Source organism: Danio rerio, chromosome 15, assembly GCF_049306965.1.
Source record: "Danio rerio strain Tuebingen ecotype United States chromosome 15, GRCz12tu, whole genome shotgun sequence".
In the NCBI taxonomy this organism is placed as follows: domain Eukaryota; kingdom Metazoa; phylum Chordata; class Actinopteri; order Cypriniformes; family Danionidae; genus Danio; species Danio rerio.
Window position 1 is genome coordinate 48,557,501 of NC_133190.1, and position 22,348 is coordinate 48,579,848.

A 22,348-nucleotide genomic window follows, 5' to 3' on the forward strand; every position below is an offset into this window, starting at 1 on the left:
AACCATTTTGTATGAGGAACTACTTTCTTCCGCCATTCATTTACATGTGTAGCTTACGGATCAGATTCGAGAACCAGACAGAACTGTTGTATATATAAATATATATATATATATATATATTTATATGTGTGAATGTGTGTGTGTATTTTTGATCAAATGTGTGTTTGTTTGCAGACGTTTACCGCACCGTCCTTTGATGATAAGATTCTGGAGGTGGTGGCGGTGTTCGGCAGTATGCAGATGGCGGTTTCTAGGGTTATTAATCTACAGCACCACCGTATCGCACAGGTACACACACACATACATTTACTCAAACACAGTCACTCACACTCACTCAAACACACACACATTTACTCAAACATGCATACAGGCACACTCACCTTAAACGCTGAGACATGCACACTCACCTAAACACACTCACAAACACACCGTCCCCAACAAAAGGTTTTGACAGGTTCGAAATTATATAAGTAGCATAGTATGTGTGCAGATTTTCAGAAACATGCTCAGTGAACATTCTTGTTTATCTGAAACACAATGCTGAAGTCAGATATTCTGCTTTCAACATGTGGTTTACGTGCCGGAAAGGCTGTCATTGTTTTGGTCATCTTAACCCGCCCACTGCCTATTTAGCCAATTATATTTAAGCACCCCGAGTTGCCTTGATGCGAACACTGTATTTCATTCCAGTCTTGTAGTCTGCCTAAATACATGAGAAAACGCGACCTCTAGTGGACAGTAGCGGCCTCTGATACGAGACACAGATTCAGAGTTATAAAAGTCCTCATGAGGTGGTTTTTAATTAACAAACAATATAAATATTACAGATGTAAACATTAGCTGAGGAGCTTACAGTGTAAAGCTTAACCATCAGGCACACTCACTACTGTGTAGTGTCGTCAATCTGGCAACCTACCAGTGCCTCGGAGGAAGAGCCAGGTCTCCAATATTTAGAATGTGAACTGCCTCACGGTGAGGCAGTGGCGCAGTAGGTAGTGCTGTCGCCTCACAGCAAAAAGGTCGCTGGTTAAAACCTCGGCTCAGTTGGCGTTTCTGTGTGGAGTTTGCATGTTCTCCCTGTATTCGCGTGGGTTTCCTCCGGGTGCTCCGGTTTCCCCCACAGTCCAAAGACATGTACAGGTGAATTGGGTAGGCTAAATTTTCCGCAGTGTATGAGTGTGTGTGTGGAGGTTTCCCAGAGATGAGTTGCAGCTGGAAGGGCATCCGCTGCGTAAAAACTTGCTGGATAAGTTGACGGTTCATTCCGCTGTGGCGACCACGGATTAATAAAGGGACTAAGCCGACAAGGAAATGAATGAATGAATGAATGAACTGCATCACTGTGTCAATCCTGTACTGAGGCGTGTGTTTCTCTGTGTGTTTGTGTTGTTCAGTGTCGAACAGTGAAGATCACCATTCTGGGAGATGAAGGTGTGCCGGTGCAGGTGGACGGTGAGGCCTGGATTCAGCCGCCAGGATACATCCGCATCCTGCACAAGAACCGCACGCAAACCCTCACCAGAGACCGGGTTAGTTTGTGGGCACACACAAATAATGCATTCATTCATTTTCCTATGGAGTCAGAATAGACTCAATAATAATTCACGCAAAAGACACGATGTACACATGCGTAGCCAAATTCACATGCGTAAAATATTTATTTATAATCACGAAAAAAATTCACGTGCACAAAAAAAAATACATTTTCATAAAATACGTTTCACAAATGCAAAACACAATTTGCAAATGTATGAGAGAGTACGAAAAGTTTTGAATGTTTAAAACTTGCGAGTTCATCCTGAATGAGAATGTGCAAATCCTCTTTCACGTACGACTCCCCCTGGATACGTGTGTGTGTATTCTTGAGACTTTCCTGCCAGAGTCAGGACTACTCGTACCTTTCAGCCAATCAGAGGAGAGCTGTATTCAATAAAACCAACTCTGCGCTTGTTTTGCTTCATTCAGTTTCATTCAGTTTCAGTTGAAACTGAATGAAACTGAAAAAAAAAAAGATATTTACTCAGGTGAGTTTTTTTTTTTTTTTTTAAAGTGCGACTGCTGCTTTCTCTGTTCGCCATGCTGGAGAGGAACAGTCTGCGCAAAACAAGCTTATGTTACACATAAAAACAAGCAAATGTTACACATTTGAACTTACACATATTATTCAGTGTGTTGTTACATGTGTGTAGTTACACCAACATTACACAAGTAAATGCTATTTACCAGTGTGAACATACACTGTAGTTACATACTACTTACACGTCAAGTTACCATGTAAGTTCACAGGTATAAGCAACACTTAGGGTGCTTTCACATCTTTAGTTCGCTTCATTCGGTCTGGACCAAGGGTAGTAAATGATACATTGTTGCATTTTCTGCCGTCTTTGGGCCGTTTTCACACCACACTGCTGGCTTTGGTCCGAACCAGTTGAAACGAACCAAAATGCAGTCATCTGACAAAATCCACATCTCTCATTGGCCAGATGTTGTTGAACATATTTCCTAAACTGCTTATTGATTGGTCAGAATTCACGTGCGGGAAAATGCCAGTGAACTCCCGCAGGTAAACAAAACCTTTTACTCTGGAGGGACGACTGCGCTGCTGATTGTGTCCCTGCTTTAGACAAACTATACATTACGAAAATGAAGCGCGGCCGCGGCTGGAAAACAGTGTTTAATGCATCACTCGTCACTTCAGGAGGAGACGTGAATTAATTTAGCTAAACTGCGACATGGTCATCTTGCGGAAATATTAACAACGATCCATCAGGTAGTGTTTTCCCCCCTCTCTCTCTCTCTGTTGGTAAAGTGCTGTCAGCAAATATTTTTCCTCCATATCCCATAATGCACAGCGCATCGGCCTACAGCAGCTGAATTAGTGCAAAACGCGCAGTACTTTTTGCGGTTGGACCTGTATTAGTACGAATTATTGATGCTCAAAATAATTGATTAACCGTTAACCGAAAGGGTGCGTTTGTGACCGATTAATGCTATCAGTTAAACGATTAAAATTATTATTTTCTATATTTTTAGTTTGGCTGCATAAGGGGCCGATTGAATGCGCCTTTGCGTTAAGAGGGGCATCTTTTGCACGCGGCTCATCCCAGAGCAGCAGTTTGTGTTGTCAAGACAACTACAGAGACCTTTTAAAGAGCTTGGTTTCCGCTACATTCATTCTTCCATGGCGGAAACCAAAATGCATCCCGCCACGGTTACATTACCCTTTCAAAACATTCAGTCATTGTTGTTGTTTTTAATAGCGGATTATAATCGCATCAAGACGTATTAAAGGTAAGTGGATTATAACAGCGCAAACTTTTCTGTAACCGTATAGTGCTGTGCGCTGTCTGTTTAACCCTTTGGCGTTATGTGCTGACTGACTGACTGACTGTCAGGTGCGTGATGCGTGAGGCCAGCAAACACGCAGAAGCTTTCAGTTAAGATGAACACAGTTTCTATAGTTATACTTTATTTATAGATAAAGTATGACTCTGCATATAATCACTCTGTCTTGCTGGAGTTTATAGCCGTTTCGCTTTAATTCAGGACGCATTAACACCGCTCTGAAGGTCTAATCGCTGTTTTAAGTTATCCAGAGCTGTATGAATGTACAAATCTTGAATATCACAATATTATTAAATATTACAATTTTATCAACATATACAGCAACACTTTTGCACAATCGATACCCAGCTGATTCAGTCGTTTCATAAGAGGACCGCGCTTCTTCTCTTCTGTTTTCCTTGGCAGTGAGATTATTTTCGGCCCCTTGTTCAACTGCAAGACATATTTGACTTGCGGGACGATAACGTATAACCCGTGCCTACAGACACATTTGCCAAAGAAGCAAAATGAAAGAAGAATATTGCTGTTTAACAGACGTGTTGATGCCAAAAAAAGCGCTGATGTTGACCTGGATCTGCGTCATAAACGCAACAAACAGGCTTTACCTTTTATTTTACAGCTTATAAAGCATGTTTGCACATTAATGCAATATCATATTTAAACAACAAAACTGTTTACAAAAAGTCAACATATGCGCGCGTTGTTGTTGTCTTTTCATCACGCAGTGCGCACTTGAACCGCGAGGGAGAGGAAACCATATCAAGACATAATCTTTAAAATAATGATTTCTATTAAAAATGTAAAAGGTTTTGTGATTATAATAATAACAGCGGGGCATTAAATAAATGCATATTTTCAGTGGAGCGAGCAATTTGAGGAAGTCTGCGATTTTATTTTGACGAAAGAGAAAAATCTGATTGGAAAAAAAACAGCTTATGCCGATTATTAAAAAGAATCAGTCAGTGTTTTCGTTTTGTAAAATAAATTAATTATTGAAGTGAAAATAATTTAGGGCAGTCCTATTTATTTTATTTAGTTTATTATTCTGTTCTTCTGTTCTAAACACTGCAGGTGCGTGGAAATGCTCTGTTGTATTGTTATATTAATAATATGCTAACATATAAAAATAAATCAGTATTTTATGCAATATTTAATGTGTCAGACACAAAATAGACAGGTCAATTTGATTAATATAAAATTAATAGTAATCTGACCAGTTAACCGTTAATAACCGATTAATAAGCGGCGGTTTTCGGTTAGCAAAATTAACCGAAATGAGCATCCCTAGTACGAATCATATTCTCACCACAAACTAACCGCTCCAGGGTTCGTTTGAAAGCGTACCGAGACCACCTCTTCAAGCAGGTCTCGGTATGCTTATTTGGTTCGCTTTTGGTGCGCACTCGAGTACGATTGCTGCATTCAAACTCCTGCCCAAACGAACCGCGCCAAGAGGGAAAACGAACTCTAGTGTGATTCAATCCAACTAAATAAGGCAGGTGTGAAAGCACCCTTAATATAAAGTGGGACCGAAGACAGTATTATTAGCCCTCCTGTTACATTTTAATTCTTTTATAATTTTTTTTCTTCAGTTTCTGTTTAACAGAGAGATTTTTCCAACACATTTTTATACATAAAGGTTTTCATAACTCATTTCTAATCACTGATTTATTTATTCATTTATCTCTTTTATGTCATGATGACAGTAAATAATAATTGACTAGGATTTCAAGACTCTAGTATTCAGCTTAAAGTGACATTTAAAGGCTAAGACTAGGTTAATTAGGTTAGAGTTAGGGTAATTAGGCAAGTTATTGTATAACAGTGGTTTGTTCTGTAAACTATCGAAAACAAATATAGCTTAAACAGGCTAATCACTTTGACCTTAAAATGTGTTTTAAAAAAATTAAAAGCGGCTTTTATTCTAGCAGAAATAATACAAATAAGACTTTCTCCAGAAGAAAAAACATTATCAGACATACTGTGAACTTTTCCTGAATCTGTTAAACATCATTTGGGGAATATATGAAAAAAAAGAAAACAAATTTCACAGGAGGGCAAAATTACAACTCTATATATAAATATTTAATTACCGAAATACTTTACTGTCCAGCACTGAAATTGTCACATATTTGAACCGACTGTCAACCAGCTCACAGCTCACTGTTACATACGTAATAATAGAAGATTAAAACAGGACTCAAACGTGGCTGTTTTCCAGGCTTTCGAGAGCACGCTGAAGTCCTGGGAGGATAAACAAAGAGGAGAGATTCCACGGCTGCTTTCCCAGCATGCATCACAGCCGGAGACCGTTTCTGAAGAGGAAACCACTCAGATCAGCCTGTTCGGGCAAGCGGCCGGAGCGCTGATACACAGGTGAACACAGGATTTGCACTATTTCGCTTTTAATAAGGAAGCCTTAAACCACAGGATCCTAATTTAAAAGGAGAACTATTCTGCCCCCATTTTGTAAAATAAGCTGTAAAATAAGTCTGATGTCCCTAGAGTGAGTGAGTGTGTGTGTGTGTGTGTGTGTGTGTGTGTGTGTGTGTGTCTGTGTGTGAGTGTGTGTGTGTGTGTGTGTGTGTGTGTGTGTTTGTGTTTGTGTTTGTGTAAGTGTGTGTGTGTGTGTGTGTGTGTGTGTGTTTGTGTGTGTGAAGTTTCATCTCAAAACACCACACGGATAGTGTTTATACTCTCTGTGACCCGGTTTACACTAGTATGTTTTAGTTTTAAAACTGCGTTTTAGAATGAAAACGATCCGCGTCCACACTAGCGTTTCACCCAGCCCCAATCAGAGAGGCGAATGTCCGCAGCCCCGCCTCCGTTTTCAGATGTCTCCGTTTTCCCTCATCCACACTGAGACGGAGCAGCAGCGTTTCAGAATGAAAACGGCCTCCTCAGTGTTTCCAAAACACCCCGTTTTAGTGTTTGAAATCTCGTAGTGTGGACGGATGGCGTAACTGTAGCAAAACTAAAACGCATTAGTGTAAACGGGGCCTGAAACTGACTCTTGTAGGCTTTGATCCTAATTGTGGCGTTTTGGTGACTGTCGCTTTAAATTCAAATGAGATTGTGCTCTTTTTTTAAAGTGGGCGGAGCTACAAATGCCTTTGTGTCAGCATAGTGGCAGATTCTCAAACAGGACTGCATTTTTATCAGTCGAATAATAATGTTAAGTGCCCATGACATCAATATTATTCATGTTCGTTATGACGATATGATGAATGATTGAATATCGACATATGTCTAATCAGTAGTTTACAGAATGAAACTAATTTCAAGAGTTCACACTCAGCTGATGACTGATTATATAGCCTGAGACCGTTTCTGAAGAGGAAACCACTCAGATCAGCCTGTTCGGGCAAACGGCCGGAGCGCTGATACACAGGTGAACACAGGATTTGCACTATTTCGCTTTTAATAAGGAAGCCTTAAACCACAGGATCCTAATTTAAAAGGAGAACTATTCTGCCCCCTTCTGTAAAATAAGCTGTAAAATAAGTCTGATGTCCCTAGAGTGAGTGTGTGTGTGTGTGTGTGTGTGTGTGTGTGTGTGTGTGTGTGTGTGTGTGTGTGTGTGTGTGTGTGTGTGTGTGTGTGTGTGTGTGTGTGTGTGTGTGTGTGAAGTTTCATCTCAAAACAGTGTTTATACTCTCTGTGGTCCGGTTTACACTAATTACACCAATCAGAGAGGCGAATGTCTGCAGCCCCGCCTCCGTTTTCAGATGTCTCCGTTTTCCCTTATCCACACTGAGACGGAGCAGCAGCGTTTCAGAATGAAAACAGCCTCCTCAGCGTTTCCAAAACACCCCGTTTTAGTGTTTGAAATCTCGTAGCGTGGACGGATGGCGTAACTGTAGCAAAACTAAAACGCATTAGTGTAAACGGGGCCTGAAACTGACTCTTGTAGGCTTTGATTTTAATTGGGGCGTTTTGGTGACTGTCGCTTTAAATTCAAATGAGATTGTGCTCTTTTTTTTAAGTGGGCGGAGCTACAAATGCCTTTGTGTCAGCATGGTGGCAGATTCTCAAACAGGACTGCATTTTTATCAGTCAAATAATAATGTTAAGTGCCCATGACATCAATATTATGCATGTTCGTTATCACAATATGTTGAATGATTGAATATCGGCATATGTCTAATCAGTAGTTTACAGAATAAAACTAATTTCAAGAGTTCGGTCCGTGTATCATCCGTTCATTTGATTATTCCTTTTATTACGGAAAACGAAACATCAGAAAAACGATGAATATTTCGTTTTTCTGTTTATTCTGTAGGCAGAAAAAACGGAAACTCATCTGTTATTCTGCTTATTAACTTCAAACGAAATATTAAAACAAACACAAAACCAAAACGAAATAATGAGTCAAAATATGGTCCGTGTACGGTCCGTGTACGTTTTGTTCATTTGTTTCCCATTTTCAAACGGAATAAAGGAAATGGAGAAAACGGCCGTTTTTCCGTTTTTCTTTTGCTCACGAGAAAACGAAAAAACGAGATTTTGGCTGGATTTTCGTTTTTTGGTTTAGGGTAGGAAAACGGATAAACGACTTTAAAATTCATTTTACACATGTAGGCGGTGCTGAAACGCCCACTTTCCTCTAATTGGTTAACCAAATCTGCGCTCGTGACGTCACCCTCAAAATAAAAGCCTTACACGCAGGCTTTTAATTATTATTATTATTTAATTATATATTAACTAAGTTTACATATTCTATCATTTGAACCACACACAGTTAGCAGGCTTACATTCATTGCGTATGTATAAATTAAATAAAAACGTAAATCAGCAGTATTCTTAGACATTTGTCATTAAAATAAGGTCATAGTTCACTGCCAAGCTTCTTGCTGCTGTGCACCTGATGCAGAGCAAAGATAGCCATTTCCGAGCAGCACCTGGTTTGCATGATTGTTTCAGAGCTATTGTAGGCCTAAATAATAGCCTACTCTGTATAAAATAATAATTTATTATTATTATTATTATTATTATTAGGCCTATTATTATTAGTATTGTTATTATTATTATTTACTTAGTTATTTAATGGTTGTAAGAACACAATGGACCCTGCATGGGGCTATAATAAATGGTACCATTTGTTTCTATTGGATTTTCTCCTATTTTAATTTAATATATGCCTTTAGCCTATTGTAAATATTTATTTGATAATTAATACTTTTTTATTGCAACGTCAAAGTAGGCCTGTCTTATTATTATTATTTTTTGTTATTATTTTGTCATTGTTGTTGTTATTATTATTGTAGCAGGGACATAGCCACAGGTGTGGCAGAGTGTGCTGGTGCCACCCAAAGTGGCATCTTGCACCTGAAAATAGATGCCTTCGCGCTCAAGCGCGCGCAAACAACTTGCACAGGCAAAAGTAATGATGAATGTGTTGAAGGAAAAAAAAACATTCCAATTATTTGTTAATAAAATAGTGCAACATTATTCTCAGTCAGTGTAGGCTGAAAAAATTAAGATCGCCAGCATTTCAAGGGTGGTTTTATTTTTAGTTCATTGCTGTGACGCGCTATATTTCACTAAGGCTGCATGAGACTGCGCATCTTGCTTATTTTCTCTATTTTACATACAGAACATATCATACAGTCCAGGTTCTACCGTTCTAGTGAGTGTGGGGCATTGCTTTACGGTGGTAAAGTGGATTATTTCTTGGCAAATTCATAATGATTCACTTTGTTTAGTAATAAATTTCATAGTTATAAAATAACTACATTTCAAGAATATGTTAACACTTTCAACTATTTAGGATTATTTATTGCATCAAAAGTAATTTCAAAGTACCATTAAATGTACGTATAAACTGCTTAATGTGTGTGTGTAAACACCTAAGATGCAAAAAGCTTATTTAGACCAGAATAGGCCTATACTAAATGCAACGGTCAATGTATGTAAACTTATGACCTAAAATGTCTTAAATGGCTAAATTTAAGTCTTTTTAAGTTTTTAAATAATTTAAGTTTAACATAAATGATTTAAACTTTAAACTTAAAATTAACAGAGGATGGCAAATAAATTGTTTATTAAATGGAGGTCAGGTGTCTATCTTAATTATAATTATTAAATATTATGACACTACAGTGGTGTATTGGAGAGTACGCACCTTTTAATTAATTAATTTTAAATAAGTGGTTTATCCTAAATAAAATGCAATGGGATCGGTGTGCAATGAATAGTTTGAAAACCCCTGGTTCAGACTAGACGAGCTAGCTGTCTGTGCGCTGCGCTAATAACTTGGCATTTGCTCTTTTCGGTGCTGCCAGATGCATTTATAGTGCATAAAAAATAAAAAAGGTAATTCGGTAAAGCGCACGATGCGCGCAGAAATAAGCGCACTATATGCATATGTCGAATTAAGTTCTCTTTTTCTTTAATCAAGACTTTTCCATTCGAGGAATTACAGTTATTAATAGCTTAGTCCTTATAAACGATCAGTTTATAAAATACACAATTTACGGATCAATGAAGAATAAGAAGAATATGCAACACATTATGATCCTTGAATGATCAGAGCACATTTATATAAACTATATATTTTATATAATCCATAAATATTAAAAAACATTATACATTTAAAGTAATGGAACATTATATGTTATAAAATCTAAACTATTATTTAGGCTACAGGCTGTTCACCGCGTGCGTCAAAGAAAAGACATGACACAATCTCTAGAAAAACTTGTTGTTTATTTACAATATCTAAAGGGATATAAAACATCTAACATGCATCTCCATTCTCAGCGAGTTTCTGTGTTCTGCATCCTTCACAGACCGAGGTCTCATTCCGAGGTAATCTGTAAATATTCTCATTTGGTTCTGGCACATTCTTGATTAAAGGTGAAACTGACCGGCGCAACGGATGATTTGTCATCTAGGGTGACTACAGTTATAATACAGGTTATGGAACTATTTCACTTTAATTTCATATTATTATTTTATTAAACAAACAAACCAGTTTTTGTTTTGGCTCTGCATGCAGCGTATTAGATCTTTGAAGCATTGCACTTCAAATGTTATTCCTTCTTTTTATTTTTATTGTATTTTTAATATTTTTAATTATACAACACAAAATTGGTTCTAAACAGATACATTTTCCTATAGGCTATGATGAAGTGTATATTTTTGTTCACACAGGTCCTATACAAAACTGTGTGGATGGATGATTTGTTTCTCCGTGAAAATCACTCATTTAATAAGCAAAACAGGCCAAAATGTTGTTTAGCTTGCGTCAAACTGGATGGACAATTTACAAACATATTGAATACAAAGGCTGGTTATTTTATGCAATGAGGGACCTATTACAAATTAAAGAAAATTATTTGCATATTAAAACGAAAATATATAATACAACAACAGATCCTACCTCGTAAGAAATGACTTTAGATAATGTAAATAAGCATCAAGTTTTTTTTGAGATTGTGTGTCTAATTCAGTAGTGTAGTGCGTTCGCGTGAGTTTCCTCCGGGTGCTCCGGTTTTCCCCACAGTAAAAAGACATGCGGTACAGGTGAATTGGGTAGGCTAAATTGTCCGTACTGTATAAGTGTGTGTGTATGTGTGGATGTTTCCCAGAGATGGGTTGTGGCTGGAAGGGCATCCGCTGCATAAAAACTTGCTAAATAAGTTGGCGGTTCATTCCGCTGTGGCGACCCCAGATTAATAAAGGGACCAAGCCGACAAGAAAATGAATGAATAATGTGCAATACTAATTTAAAATACGTATCACTAACCTTATATGTGAAATAGCAGGGCCCGCTGTAGCACTTTCTCAAGAAGAGCAAATGTCAAATTATTAGCGCAACGCACATGTAGCGAGCTCATCTGTTTGTCGGAACTACTAGACACAATTTTTTTATCAACTATAATGTGTTTAATTAGTTAATTTGAAATTTATTTCATTATTCCAGCAATAATTGTTGAGTGAAAGAATGCGCTAGAAATATGCATTGCGGCTCCCTTTATTGTACAGGCTTATTGCACTTAAACATTTTTAGGTTCGGCTCTCGAATTAGTAAGGTTATGAGTAAATGTTATTTAAAATATTTAAAGCCTGCCATCTAGCCTACAATAACAGCAAATTTAATAATAAAAAAAATAATAAGACAGGCCTACTTTGGCGTTGCAATAAAATAGTATTAATTATCAAATAAATAATTACAATATATAATTAAAATAGGAAGAAATAAATGAAAACAAATGGTACCCTTTGTTTTTATAGCAGGGCCCAAAGTGTTCTTATTCTGGTTCTGCTAACAACTATTAAAAAGAAAAAAATCACACCAAACAATAAAAACACTAGTAACTGATAATAAATATCTCGTTATCTAGCCAAAATCTCGTTTTTTCGTTTTCTCGTGAGCAAAAGAAAAACGGAAAAACGGCCGTTTTCTCCATTTCCTTTATTCCGTTTGAAAATGGGAAACAAATGAACAAAACGTACACGGACCGTACACGGACCATATTTTGACTCATTATTTCGTTTTGGTTTTGTGTTTGTTTTAATATTTCGTTTGAAGTTAATAAGCAGAATAACAGATGAGTTTCCGTTTTTTCTGCCTACAGAATAAACAGAAAAACGAAATATTCATCGTTTTTCTGATGTTTCGTTTTCCGTAATAAAAGGAATAATCAAATGAACGGATGATACACGGACCGAGTTCACACTTAGCTGATGACTGATTATATAGCCTGAGACCGTTTCTGAAGAGGAAACCACTCAGATCAGCCTGTTCGGGCAAGCGGCCGGAGCGCTGATACACAGGTGAACACAGGATTTGCACTATTTCGCTTTTAATAAGGAAGCCTTAAACCACAAGATCTTAATTTAAAAGGAGAACTATTCTGCCCCCTTCTGTAAAATAAGCTGTAAAATAAGTCTGATGTCCCTAGAGTGAGTGTGTGTGTGTGTGTGTGTGTGTGTGTGTGTGTGTGTGTGTGTGTGTGTGTGTGTGTGTGTGTGTGTGTGTGTGTGTGTGTGTGAAGTTTCATCTCAAAACAGTGTTTATACTCTCTGTGGTCCGGTTTACACTAGTATGTTTTAGTTTTAAAACTGCGTTTTAGAATGAAAACGATCCGCGTCCACACTAGCGTTTCACGCAGCCCCAATCAGAGAGGCGAATGTCTGCAGCCCCGCCTCCGTTTTCAGATGTCTCCGTTTTCCCCCATCCACACTGAGACGGAGCAGCAGCTTTTCAGAATGAAAACGGCCTCCTCAGCGTTTCCAAAATACCCCGTTTTCGGTGTTTGAAATCTCGTAGCGTGGACGGATGGCGTAACTGTAGCAAAACTAAAACGCATTAGTGTAAAGGGGGCCTGAAACTGACTCTTGTAGGCTTTGATCCTAATTGTGGCGTTTTGGTGACTGTCGCTTTAAATTCAAATGAGATTGTGCTCTTTTTTTAAAGTGGGCGGAGCTAAAAATGCCTTTGTGTCAGCATAGTGGCAGATTCTTACGGAACCCCGGAAGGGACGTATTGGAGGAGAAAAAAATTGGCTGGGTGAAAAAAAATTAATGGGTGAAAGAAAAAAATGGGTGGGAAGAAAATATATATATAAGTTTTTGCGTTCTCTTGCAAAGTTTTGCGTTATCTCGCAAAGATGTTTTGCGTTCCCTCGCAAAGTTTTGCGTTATCTCGCAAAGATGTTTTGCGTTCCCTTGCAAAGTTTTGCGTTATCTCGCAAAGATGTTTTGCGTTCCCTCGCAAAGTTTTGCGTTATCTCGCAAAGATGTTTTGCGTTCCCTCGCAAAGTTTTACGTTATCTCACAAAGATGTTTTGCGTTCCCTCGCAAAGTTTTGCGTTATCTCGCAAAGATGTTTTGCGTTCCCTCGCAAAGTTTTGCGTTATCTCGCAAAGATGTTTTGCGTTCCCTCGCAAAGTTTTACGTTATCTCACAAAGATGTTTTGCGTTCCCTCGCAAAGTTTTGCGTTATCTCGCAAAGGTGTTTTGCGTTCCCTCGCAAAACTGTTTCTCCACAAACACTTCCTGTTCACTTCACTCACGTTAACCCTCCCGTTTTTGCCAAAATTCTCCCGTATTTTACCATTCTACCCCACTTTCTGTACATTAAATCTGTGCGTCGATCGTCGCCTTTCACTTTGCAACCTCTGAACCAGCAAATGCATGTATAAGCGCTGACTGACAGACGCGCTCTGTACAATAAACTCACTTGTTTGATAACAGAAGTTTCCCTTTAAAAGGCGCGTACAGACGCTTATCTGGGATCAGTTTTTTGTATGGAGCGCGTCTGTCAGTGAGAGCTTATACATGCATTCACTGGTTCAGAGGTAGCATATGAAAGGCGACGATCGACGCACAGATTTAATGTACAGAAAGTGGGGTAGAATGGTAAAATTCGGGAGAATTTCGGCAAAAATGGGAGATTAACGTAAGTGAAGTGAACAGGAAGTGTATGTGGAAAACGCAAAACTTTGCGAGGGAACGCAAAACATCTTTGCAAGGGAACGCAAAACATCTTTGCGAGAGAACGCAAAAACGTAGAAATGTATATTTTCCTCTCACCCATTTTTTTTTTTTCACCCATTTTTTTTTTCACCCAGCCAATTTTTTCTCCTCCACTACGTCCCATCCTGGGTTCCGTAGATTCTCAAACAGGACTGCATTTTTATCAGTCGAATAATAATGTTAAGTGCCCATGACATCAATATTATGCATGTTCATTATCACGATATGTTGAATGATTGAATATCGGCATGTCTAATCAGTAGTTTACAGAATTTCAAGAGTTCACACTTAGCTGATGATTGTATTATAAAGCTTGTTTGGCATGCTGTCCCGGGAGAGAGCCTTGAGCTCATAAGATCCTCGAGCCTGAGGCTCCCTCCCAGAGAGGGGGAGTTTGAGCTCAGGTAGATTTAGAGAACTCCCCTGCTGTAGTAGCTAATGAACAGATAGCGAGTGCTCTTAAGAGATAACTACTTACTAGGAGCATGTGTATGGTGCTGATTTGGATTAGTCAGTTAACTTAAGCTGCATGTTTTTGGGCGGTGGGAGGAAACCAGGGGACCCGGGGGAAACCCACGTGAGCGCGGGGAGAACATGTATACTCTGCACAGAAACGTCAGCTGGCTTGGTTAGGACTAGAACCAGTGATGTTCTTGCTGTGAGGCAACTGTGCTAACCACTGGGCCACCGTGCCACCCATCTAGGAAAGGAGGAGGAGTAGGGGTGGAAGGGGGGATTCTTCAAAACGAAGATGGCTGTGATATGGAACTTATGGAGCTTATAGTGGCTTAGGAATCATCTGAGTTTTCATGTGTGTATATATATGTGTGTGTGTGTGTGTGTGTTTCAGTATCAGGGAAGTGGCTCAGTCTCATCCGACTATCGAGCAGGAGTTAGCTCATGCTGTTAATGCCAGCTCCAAAGCCATGGATCTGGTGTACGCAAACTCCAAGAGCAGCACGGTGAGTGACAGCTGTCAATCATGAGCTTAACGCAGATCTTTATTCCACCTCTGACATCTCTGTGTGTGTGTGTGTGTGTTCAGGGTTTGAGCTGTAATGTGGTGATGGACATGGTCAGTAACGTCAGAGCTCTTCACAGTGAGACTGAACTGCTGCTCGCTGGAAAGATGAGTCTGGTGAGTCCAGCGTACACTGATGGATTATTGATTTATTATTCATCAAATGTGTACATTTATAACTCAGTTTTATGATAATTGTATGCACTGTGTGTGTGTGTGTGTGTGTGTGTGTGTGTGTGTGTGTGTGTGAGCAGCAGTTGGATCCTCCTCAGAGAGATGAGCTGGCGTGTGCGCTCTCCTCCGTCACGCAGCAGTTGCGCAGACTGTCAGACATCGGCTGGCTCAGTCAGCTCATCGACCCGGCCGACCACGAGGTGCGCAGATTCACACACATTCATTAGCAGGATTTTCTGTCTGTGTTCTGCTGCTGAACATCCTTCAAAATGCTGACATTTAATGCTGAAACGTGCTTGAAAACGTAACTGTGTTGCTTTCATAATAACCTCTCTCACCAAATAGACAATAATAATGAACAACTGCACTCTTTAACTCAAATCAAATCAGTATTTGTTTTCTTTTGCATTAAATATAAACTCTAAAGCCTGTGTATGCGCTGTAGAATGTCTTTTTTTAAATCTGTGCCTTTCGAAATTAAAATAATATACGTTTATTATTTACTGCATTGATAAAAAAATACTTTAAAACATTCGTTCACTTTCTTTTATTAATCACTTAATTGATCAGAGGTCACCACAGTGGAATGAACCACCAACTTATCCAGCATATGTTTTACGCATTCCAGCTGCAACCCAGTACTGGAAAACACCCATGCACACTCATTTACACACTACGGCCAATTAAGCTTATTCAATTCCCCTACAGCACATCTGTTTGGACTGTGGGGTAGAGGTCTGCAATAAATTTCCGAATAAAGCGGTCGGTAACGGGTTTAATTTGGGACGGGAGAGGTGTTGCTGTGTGTGTGTATGTGTGTGTGCACACGCGCACGAATGAGAGGTGTGTGTGTGTGTGCGCGCGCGTGCGAATGAGAGAGAGAGAGAGAGAGCTTTGCCTGTGTGTGTGCGCTTGGTGCTAATATGTGTGTGTGTGTGTGTGTGTGTGTGTGTGTGTGTGTTGTGTGTTGTGTGTGTGTGTGTGTGTGTGTGTGTGTGTGTGTGTGTGTGTGTGTTAGTGTTAGTGCGCGCGCGGGCAAATGAGAGACAGAGAGAGAGAGAGAGCTTTGTCTGTGTGTGTGTGCTTGGTGCTTATGTGTTTGTGTGTGTGTTTATCCAGACAGCTTGTTATAGCCTGTCTGGACTCTGTATAGCTGGGTGGTTTTTGGTTTTGTTCTACCCCCCGCTCTTTAGCGGGATCGGGCGCGGTGGGTAGAAAACGGTGGCGGGTCGGGCAGCGGGACAACAAATGCTGAATGTAAGCGGGAGCGGTCAGGTTCGGGCTAAAACGCGATTCAAAATTTAGTCCCACGCAGATCTCTACTGTGGGGGAAACCAGTGCACCCGAAGGAAACCCACATCAACACGGGGAGAACATGCAAACTCCACACAGAAATGCCAACTGACTCAGCCGGGACTCGAACCAGAGACCTGTTTGCTGTGAGGTGACCCATTGTGCCATCGTGACGCCTACATTAATACGATTATTATTAAACTAATGCAAGTGAATGAGAATTATGTGAGTAAACAACAGGTGTTGTTCTTGGGCCAAACATGCCATCAAACATGTTGCTTTGAACACTACTATAGAATAAAACAATGAGTAGCATCTGATGTAATGTGATGAAGTTTGGGATGTAATTTGATTTTCAAGTCTAATAGACCTTTTACGCAAATACCGGAAGTACGTCAACAACGTGTAAACCCAGTGCCGGTATGAGTTTTTTGGCGGAGAAATGGCAGCTAGAGTGTTTTCGGAGAGCCTGAGTTGTCTTCCGAAGTTAATTAATTAAGTAATTAAATACATGCAATTAAAATAGGGGAGAGCGGGGCAGAACCTAACACAGGGCCAGTTTTACAGACACACTTGTTTTTAAATGCTTCCACACATGCTAGTATGATAAAACTTGTTTATTTACTATAAATTTTATTTACTATATATAGTGTATTTACTAGATGTCACAGCAATAAATTGTTTCAGTATTAAAAAAAAAACATTATTTTATATGAACACTTAATAATTGTATTTTATTGAAAAATATTTTAAGATTTCTTGTGTTTTTTTTATTTTATTAGTTGAGTTTCGTGAGCAGCTTAAATTATTAACATTAATTTGTTCAGGTAGAAATGCATAACGGTACACATAGTTGACTAGCGTTAACTAAATACACTATGAACAATCTTACCTGCAGGTGGGATAGTGGTAAAGTTGGTTTTATATTTGCACATTCAAACTTTCCCCTTAGCAATATAATTTATTTAAAGTGTTATTTGCAAACTCTAAATAGCGAAATCATATTAGCAGCCAATGACTATCAAAGTACAACATTGTTCACAGTCAAATAACCAATGTTAATGGTGTTTTCATGTCATATTTGCATGCTAATTTCGATCGAATATTCAAAGTAACATGGTAAATAATATAGAGACTTCTAAATGAACGAATGTGTGAATATAATACCAACTTTACCTCAATGCAGGTGGGTGTGTCACGTAGTCGTGATCCATCCTTACGGCCTTAGCCACCATGTCGCTATCTTCACAGCATAGCTGTTTAGACTGACGTTTGTAGGTTCTGTCATATACTGACTCCCTTCTCAAAGGAGCTGTAAAGTTGTTCCAAGGGAAATGGCTCGGGACAACACCACTCTTAAGGCGACGAACGACGCAGCCACCACTGTAATCATCCGGAGCGAAGTGCCGGCTGCAGATATAGGTGCTACCTGTTTTACATGAAAACTATGCCCTTCCTTTCTTTAGATCGCCTGTATCCATTTGGGTTTCAGGTTTGGATCCACAGGAAAAGAATGAAATGAAAGATTGGGCTGTTTTTGGTTGGAAGATGAACAGCCTGGAACACAACAGAAACTGCGATTCTTCGCCATTTTTCGTATCTGTCGCTATGATAACAGGAAGTTCTAATGCACTACATTGACGTATTTCTGTTCGATAAATGCGGAAGTGCGTAAAAGGTGTATTAAGGCCTGGGGCGACACGGTGGCCCAGTGGTTATCACTATGGCCTCACAACAAGAAGGTATCTGGGTTCGAGTCCCGGCTGGGTCAGTTGTCAATTCTGTGTGGAGTTTGCAGGTTCTCCCCATGTTGGTGTGGGTTTCCTCCGGGTGCTCTAGTTTCCCCTACAGTCCAAATACATGCGCTATAGGGGAACTGATGAACTAAATTGGCCGTAGTGTATGAGTGTGTGCGTGAATGAGTGTGTATGGCTGATTCCCAGATCTGGGTTGCAGCTGGAAGGGCATCCGCTGTGTAAAACATATGCTGGACTAGTTCATTCCCCTGAAGACATGAAGTTGGTACAGACCGACGCACATTCTCATGTTCATTTCATCATTAGTAAATCCAAACGTGAGCGTGAAACCTGGCATACACAACCTGGTTTTTGTGTGTACGCAGCGTTGATACATGAGGCACCTGGACATCTGAATTACCTGCTAAAGTGTGTGTGTGTGTGTGTGTGTGTGTGTGTGTGTGTGTGTGTGTGTGTGTGTGTGTGTGTGTGTGTGTGTGTGTGTGTGTGTGTGTGTTTTCAGGGTCAGCTGTCTGATTTCTCCAAGCGGAGTCGCAGTGCAAAATTCCGCCTGGTGCCCAAATTCAAGAAGGACAAAAACAATAAAAACAAGGAGACGTGCGCCGCCCTCAACATGCCAGGTATGAGCTGACCGCCGGCTATTCTGCTCATCCACTCAATGTGCACTAGTGTAATATATACATACAGTTGAAGTCAGAATTATTAGCCCCCCTGTTTATTTTTTTCCCCAATTTCTGTTTAACGAAGAGCAGATTTATTCAACACATTTCTAAATATAACAGTGTTAATAACTCATCTCTAATAACTGATTTATTTTATCTTTGTCATGATGACAGTAAATAATATTAGAATAGATATTCTTCAAGACACTTCTATACAGCTTAAAGTGACATTTAAAGGCTTAACTAGGTTAATTAGGTTAACTAGGCAGGTTAGGGTTATTAGGTAAGTTATTGTATAATGATGGTTTGTTCTGTAGACCAGTGGTTCTCAAAGTGGGGGTCGAGACCCCTTAAGGGGTCGCGGAACAATGAAGGGGGGTCGCCTGGTGATTTCCAAAAATCTACTTATTATTAATAGGCCATAAGAATTACCATATTTTATCCATAACCAACTGAAGAGAAAAAAACAGTCGTTTATAGTTACTATAGAAGCTTATTTACTAGTTCTATTGGATTGCGACCCCCGGGGTAAATACATTATATTAAAGACAATAGCGTCAGATGCAGCAGATTGATTTTATAACACCAGGTTAAACTTTCTGGCCCATTTACAACCCTGACATACAAAAAAAAATTTAAACGAAGAATAGACTTTGGTCTATTGGTGTGTGTGTGTGTGTGCGCCGTTGCATGCAAGTTTTCTGTATTTATAAACACCTCAGAGGATATTGGGGGTCGCGAGTTACTGGTATTGCTATTTTAGGGGTCGCGTGCTGAAAAGTTTGGGAACCCCTGCTGTAGACTATCAAAAAAAAAAATTGGCTTAAAGAGGCTGATAATTTTGACCTTAAAATGGTGTTTAAAAAATTAAAAACTGCTTTTATTCTAGCCGAAATAAAACAAATAAGTCTTTCTCCAGAAGAAAAAACATTATCAGACATACTGTGAAAATTTCCTGAATTTGTTAAACATCATTTGGGAAATATTTAAAAAAGACCAAACAATTTAAAGGGGGCAAATAAATCTGACTTTAACTGTATATATATATTTTTAAAATTCTTCTTCTTCTTCACAGTGAGTACGTGGGGTGTGGATGAAGTGGGCGTGTGGCTGGAGATGCTCTGTCTGTCTGAATATAAGGAGATCTTCATCAGACACGACATTAGAGGACCAGAACTGCTGCAGCTGGAGAGGAGAGACCTGAAGGTGACTCACACACTGGATTTTTATCCAAAGATAGAATTTAATCCTATGCACAAAACTTGAATATGACATAAAACATAAGTGAATAAAGCAGCGTTTCCATCCAATGAGCCAAAGGGTGCTTTCACACTAGCACTTTTGGTCCGCACCCGGGTTCATTTGACGTCATAGTACGGTACGTTTAGCTAGTGTGAACGTGTCTTCTGAACCCGGGTGCGCACCCGTGAACCGTACCCGAGTGCGCCTGAAAGAGGTGGTCTGAGGTATGGTATATGCAAACTCTGGTACGGTTCACTTCTGATGTGAATGCAATCGTACCAAATAACGGAAGTGAACCGCAAAGTGTACAACAAACTATCGTTTTCATAACGTTCGTTCGTGTGTGTGTGTGTGTGTATGTATCTTACTGTGTCACGTTTCATACCTTGGTGACACATGTGAGACTGAGCCAGGGCAAACACAGTGATACACAGTGATGTCTGCTTGTCTCCTCCAAAAGCAGCTTCTGCAGACACACTGTGTGATGTTCTGAATGTTTATAACGTGTTTGCGGCAGATGGACACGAGCTGCTTTCTGTATGTCCCAAACCAAAAGCTTCAGTTGAAGCAGAATGACCGCGATGTGCGCATGTCTTTCCATTTCGGTGCTTGCACCTAGCAACAGCCGTAAACAAAACAGCAGCTCGATGATGCAAGCGCACCGGGGTTCAAAAGGAAAAAAGACAGTGTGAACACAAACCAACCGCGGAGGTGGCAGGGGGAGACAATCACACTTGGGTGAAAGTGTGAAAGCACCCAAAGAGAACAAAATAATCATTTCCTGATCAACTTGCACAAACATTGATCAGAGAAATGTACAGTAGTTTAGTGCAGAAGCCACTGTTTGTTCTTCTCTAATAAATGAGTTGTGCCTCAGAAGACGAAGACAAAACGCAATGAATGGGGTGAATGCAGTGTCTTTTAGAGATGTGAGACGCTCTTTGGGACCGCAGACCAAGCGGCAACCTCCTGCTCTCCCTCAGGAAGCCAAAACGGAAGTAACTAAAACTGCAATTCATCCGATATTTCGCTAGTACTGGCCGCTCCTGGCTCCAAAATAGAGCAAATTTCAATTGAGCCCACTGTTAGAATGGCCAACTTTACAGCAGAAAAAAAGTGTCTACAGTCTGGTACAAAAAAAGATTTTGGTTAATACAGCTAATATTACCCTTCATGACAACTGTGAGGGGGTGAATTTTTTTATAACTCATCCGTTTCCTTTATATTAAGTTATATTAAGTTTGCATAATTAAGGGCGTGGCCACTTGAGTGACAGCTAGGTCTCGTTGGTCGCCTCAGCTGAATCCTGCAGATTAGCCGCTGATCTCGGCATATTCATCGTATTTCTGTGTTGTTTTATGTGGCTTTACACAGTCAACTGCCTTTTGGACTTGATTCCTACAATTATTAGATGGCATGGCATGGTGAGTGCACTTAATTGTGCTCACAAACCATTCACGTGGCCTCCTTTTCCCATGTGAGTAAAGTTATATACTAATCTACCATCTCTATACATGTATTTGTTTTATTATTTATCGTTTATATTTATGTTTAGAGCTGTAATGCACTCCAGAATCTGACAGATTGATTAGCTGTGGGCTCTAGAACAGTCATCTGAAGTGTTGTCATACAGTGTTATGCTGGAGTTCATCAATAGTCTCACATTAACTAACACAGACTATATCTGAAGTGTTTGGAAGTAATTCACGTGTAGTAAAACGTCATAAGAACAATGTTTAGTGGCTCAATGTGTTACAGCAGTGTTTTTAAAAGTCTAAACACTTTATTGATGTAGTGTACAACCAAGCACATGTGGTCAGAACACAAACGAGTCGCAGGTGATAAAGTATTAAGCGTTCTCCCAAAGTAAAGTGTGTCTGAACCAGGTCCAAGCAAAATGCCAGCAGGTGTCTGTAGCTCCGCCCACTCTCCGCCTCTTTGCCCTTGTTTGGTATCCCACCGTGACTGTGATGACGCGCGAACAAAATGGCGACGGTTGGCCACGCCTACTTGTGTCTTATTTTGCACTCTTTAGAAACCTATGGGTGACGTCACGGACACTACGTCCATATATTTTACAGTCTATGGTGCAGACAGATGCTCAAGACAGTTCTGGAGGGAATAATAATAGAGGAATAATTATACTGAAGTGCTTTAATGATGGCTCATTTCCACTGAGTGATACAGTGGCATGTGCTGGATAAGTTGGCGGTTCATTCCGCTGTGGTGACCCCAGATTAATTAAGGGACTAAGCTGAAAAGAAATGAATGAATGAAAGAAAATAAAAAATATACATATTTTTATTAAAATAAATTAAAAAATGTATTAGCACCACATTCAATGTACGATAATACACTCAGTAAAAAGA

The 22,348-nt window shown here is 39.7% G+C and overlaps 1 protein-coding gene across 3 annotated transcripts in view; it reads left to right on the forward strand.

Moving 5' to 3' along the window:
* Window positions 1–22,348, forward strand: part of dgkd (diacylglycerol kinase delta) — an 86,201-nt gene that overhangs the window by 53,826 nt on the left and 10,027 nt on the right. For all 3 annotated transcript variants that reach the window (XM_073924118.1, XM_073924119.1, XM_073924120.1), the window contains 8 exons: window positions 175–288; window positions 1,395–1,529; window positions 5,567–5,721; window positions 14,681–14,792; window positions 14,876–14,968; window positions 15,106–15,225; window positions 18,578–18,695; window positions 19,813–19,943. In XM_073924118.1, the coding sequence (XP_073780219.1) occupies window positions 175–288; window positions 1,395–1,529; window positions 5,567–5,721; window positions 14,681–14,792; window positions 14,876–14,968; window positions 15,106–15,225; window positions 18,578–18,695; window positions 19,813–19,943 (978 nt within the window). The remainder of the gene's footprint in view (window positions 1–174; window positions 289–1,394; window positions 1,530–5,566; window positions 5,722–14,680; window positions 14,793–14,875; window positions 14,969–15,105; window positions 15,226–18,577; window positions 18,696–19,812; window positions 19,944–22,348) is intronic.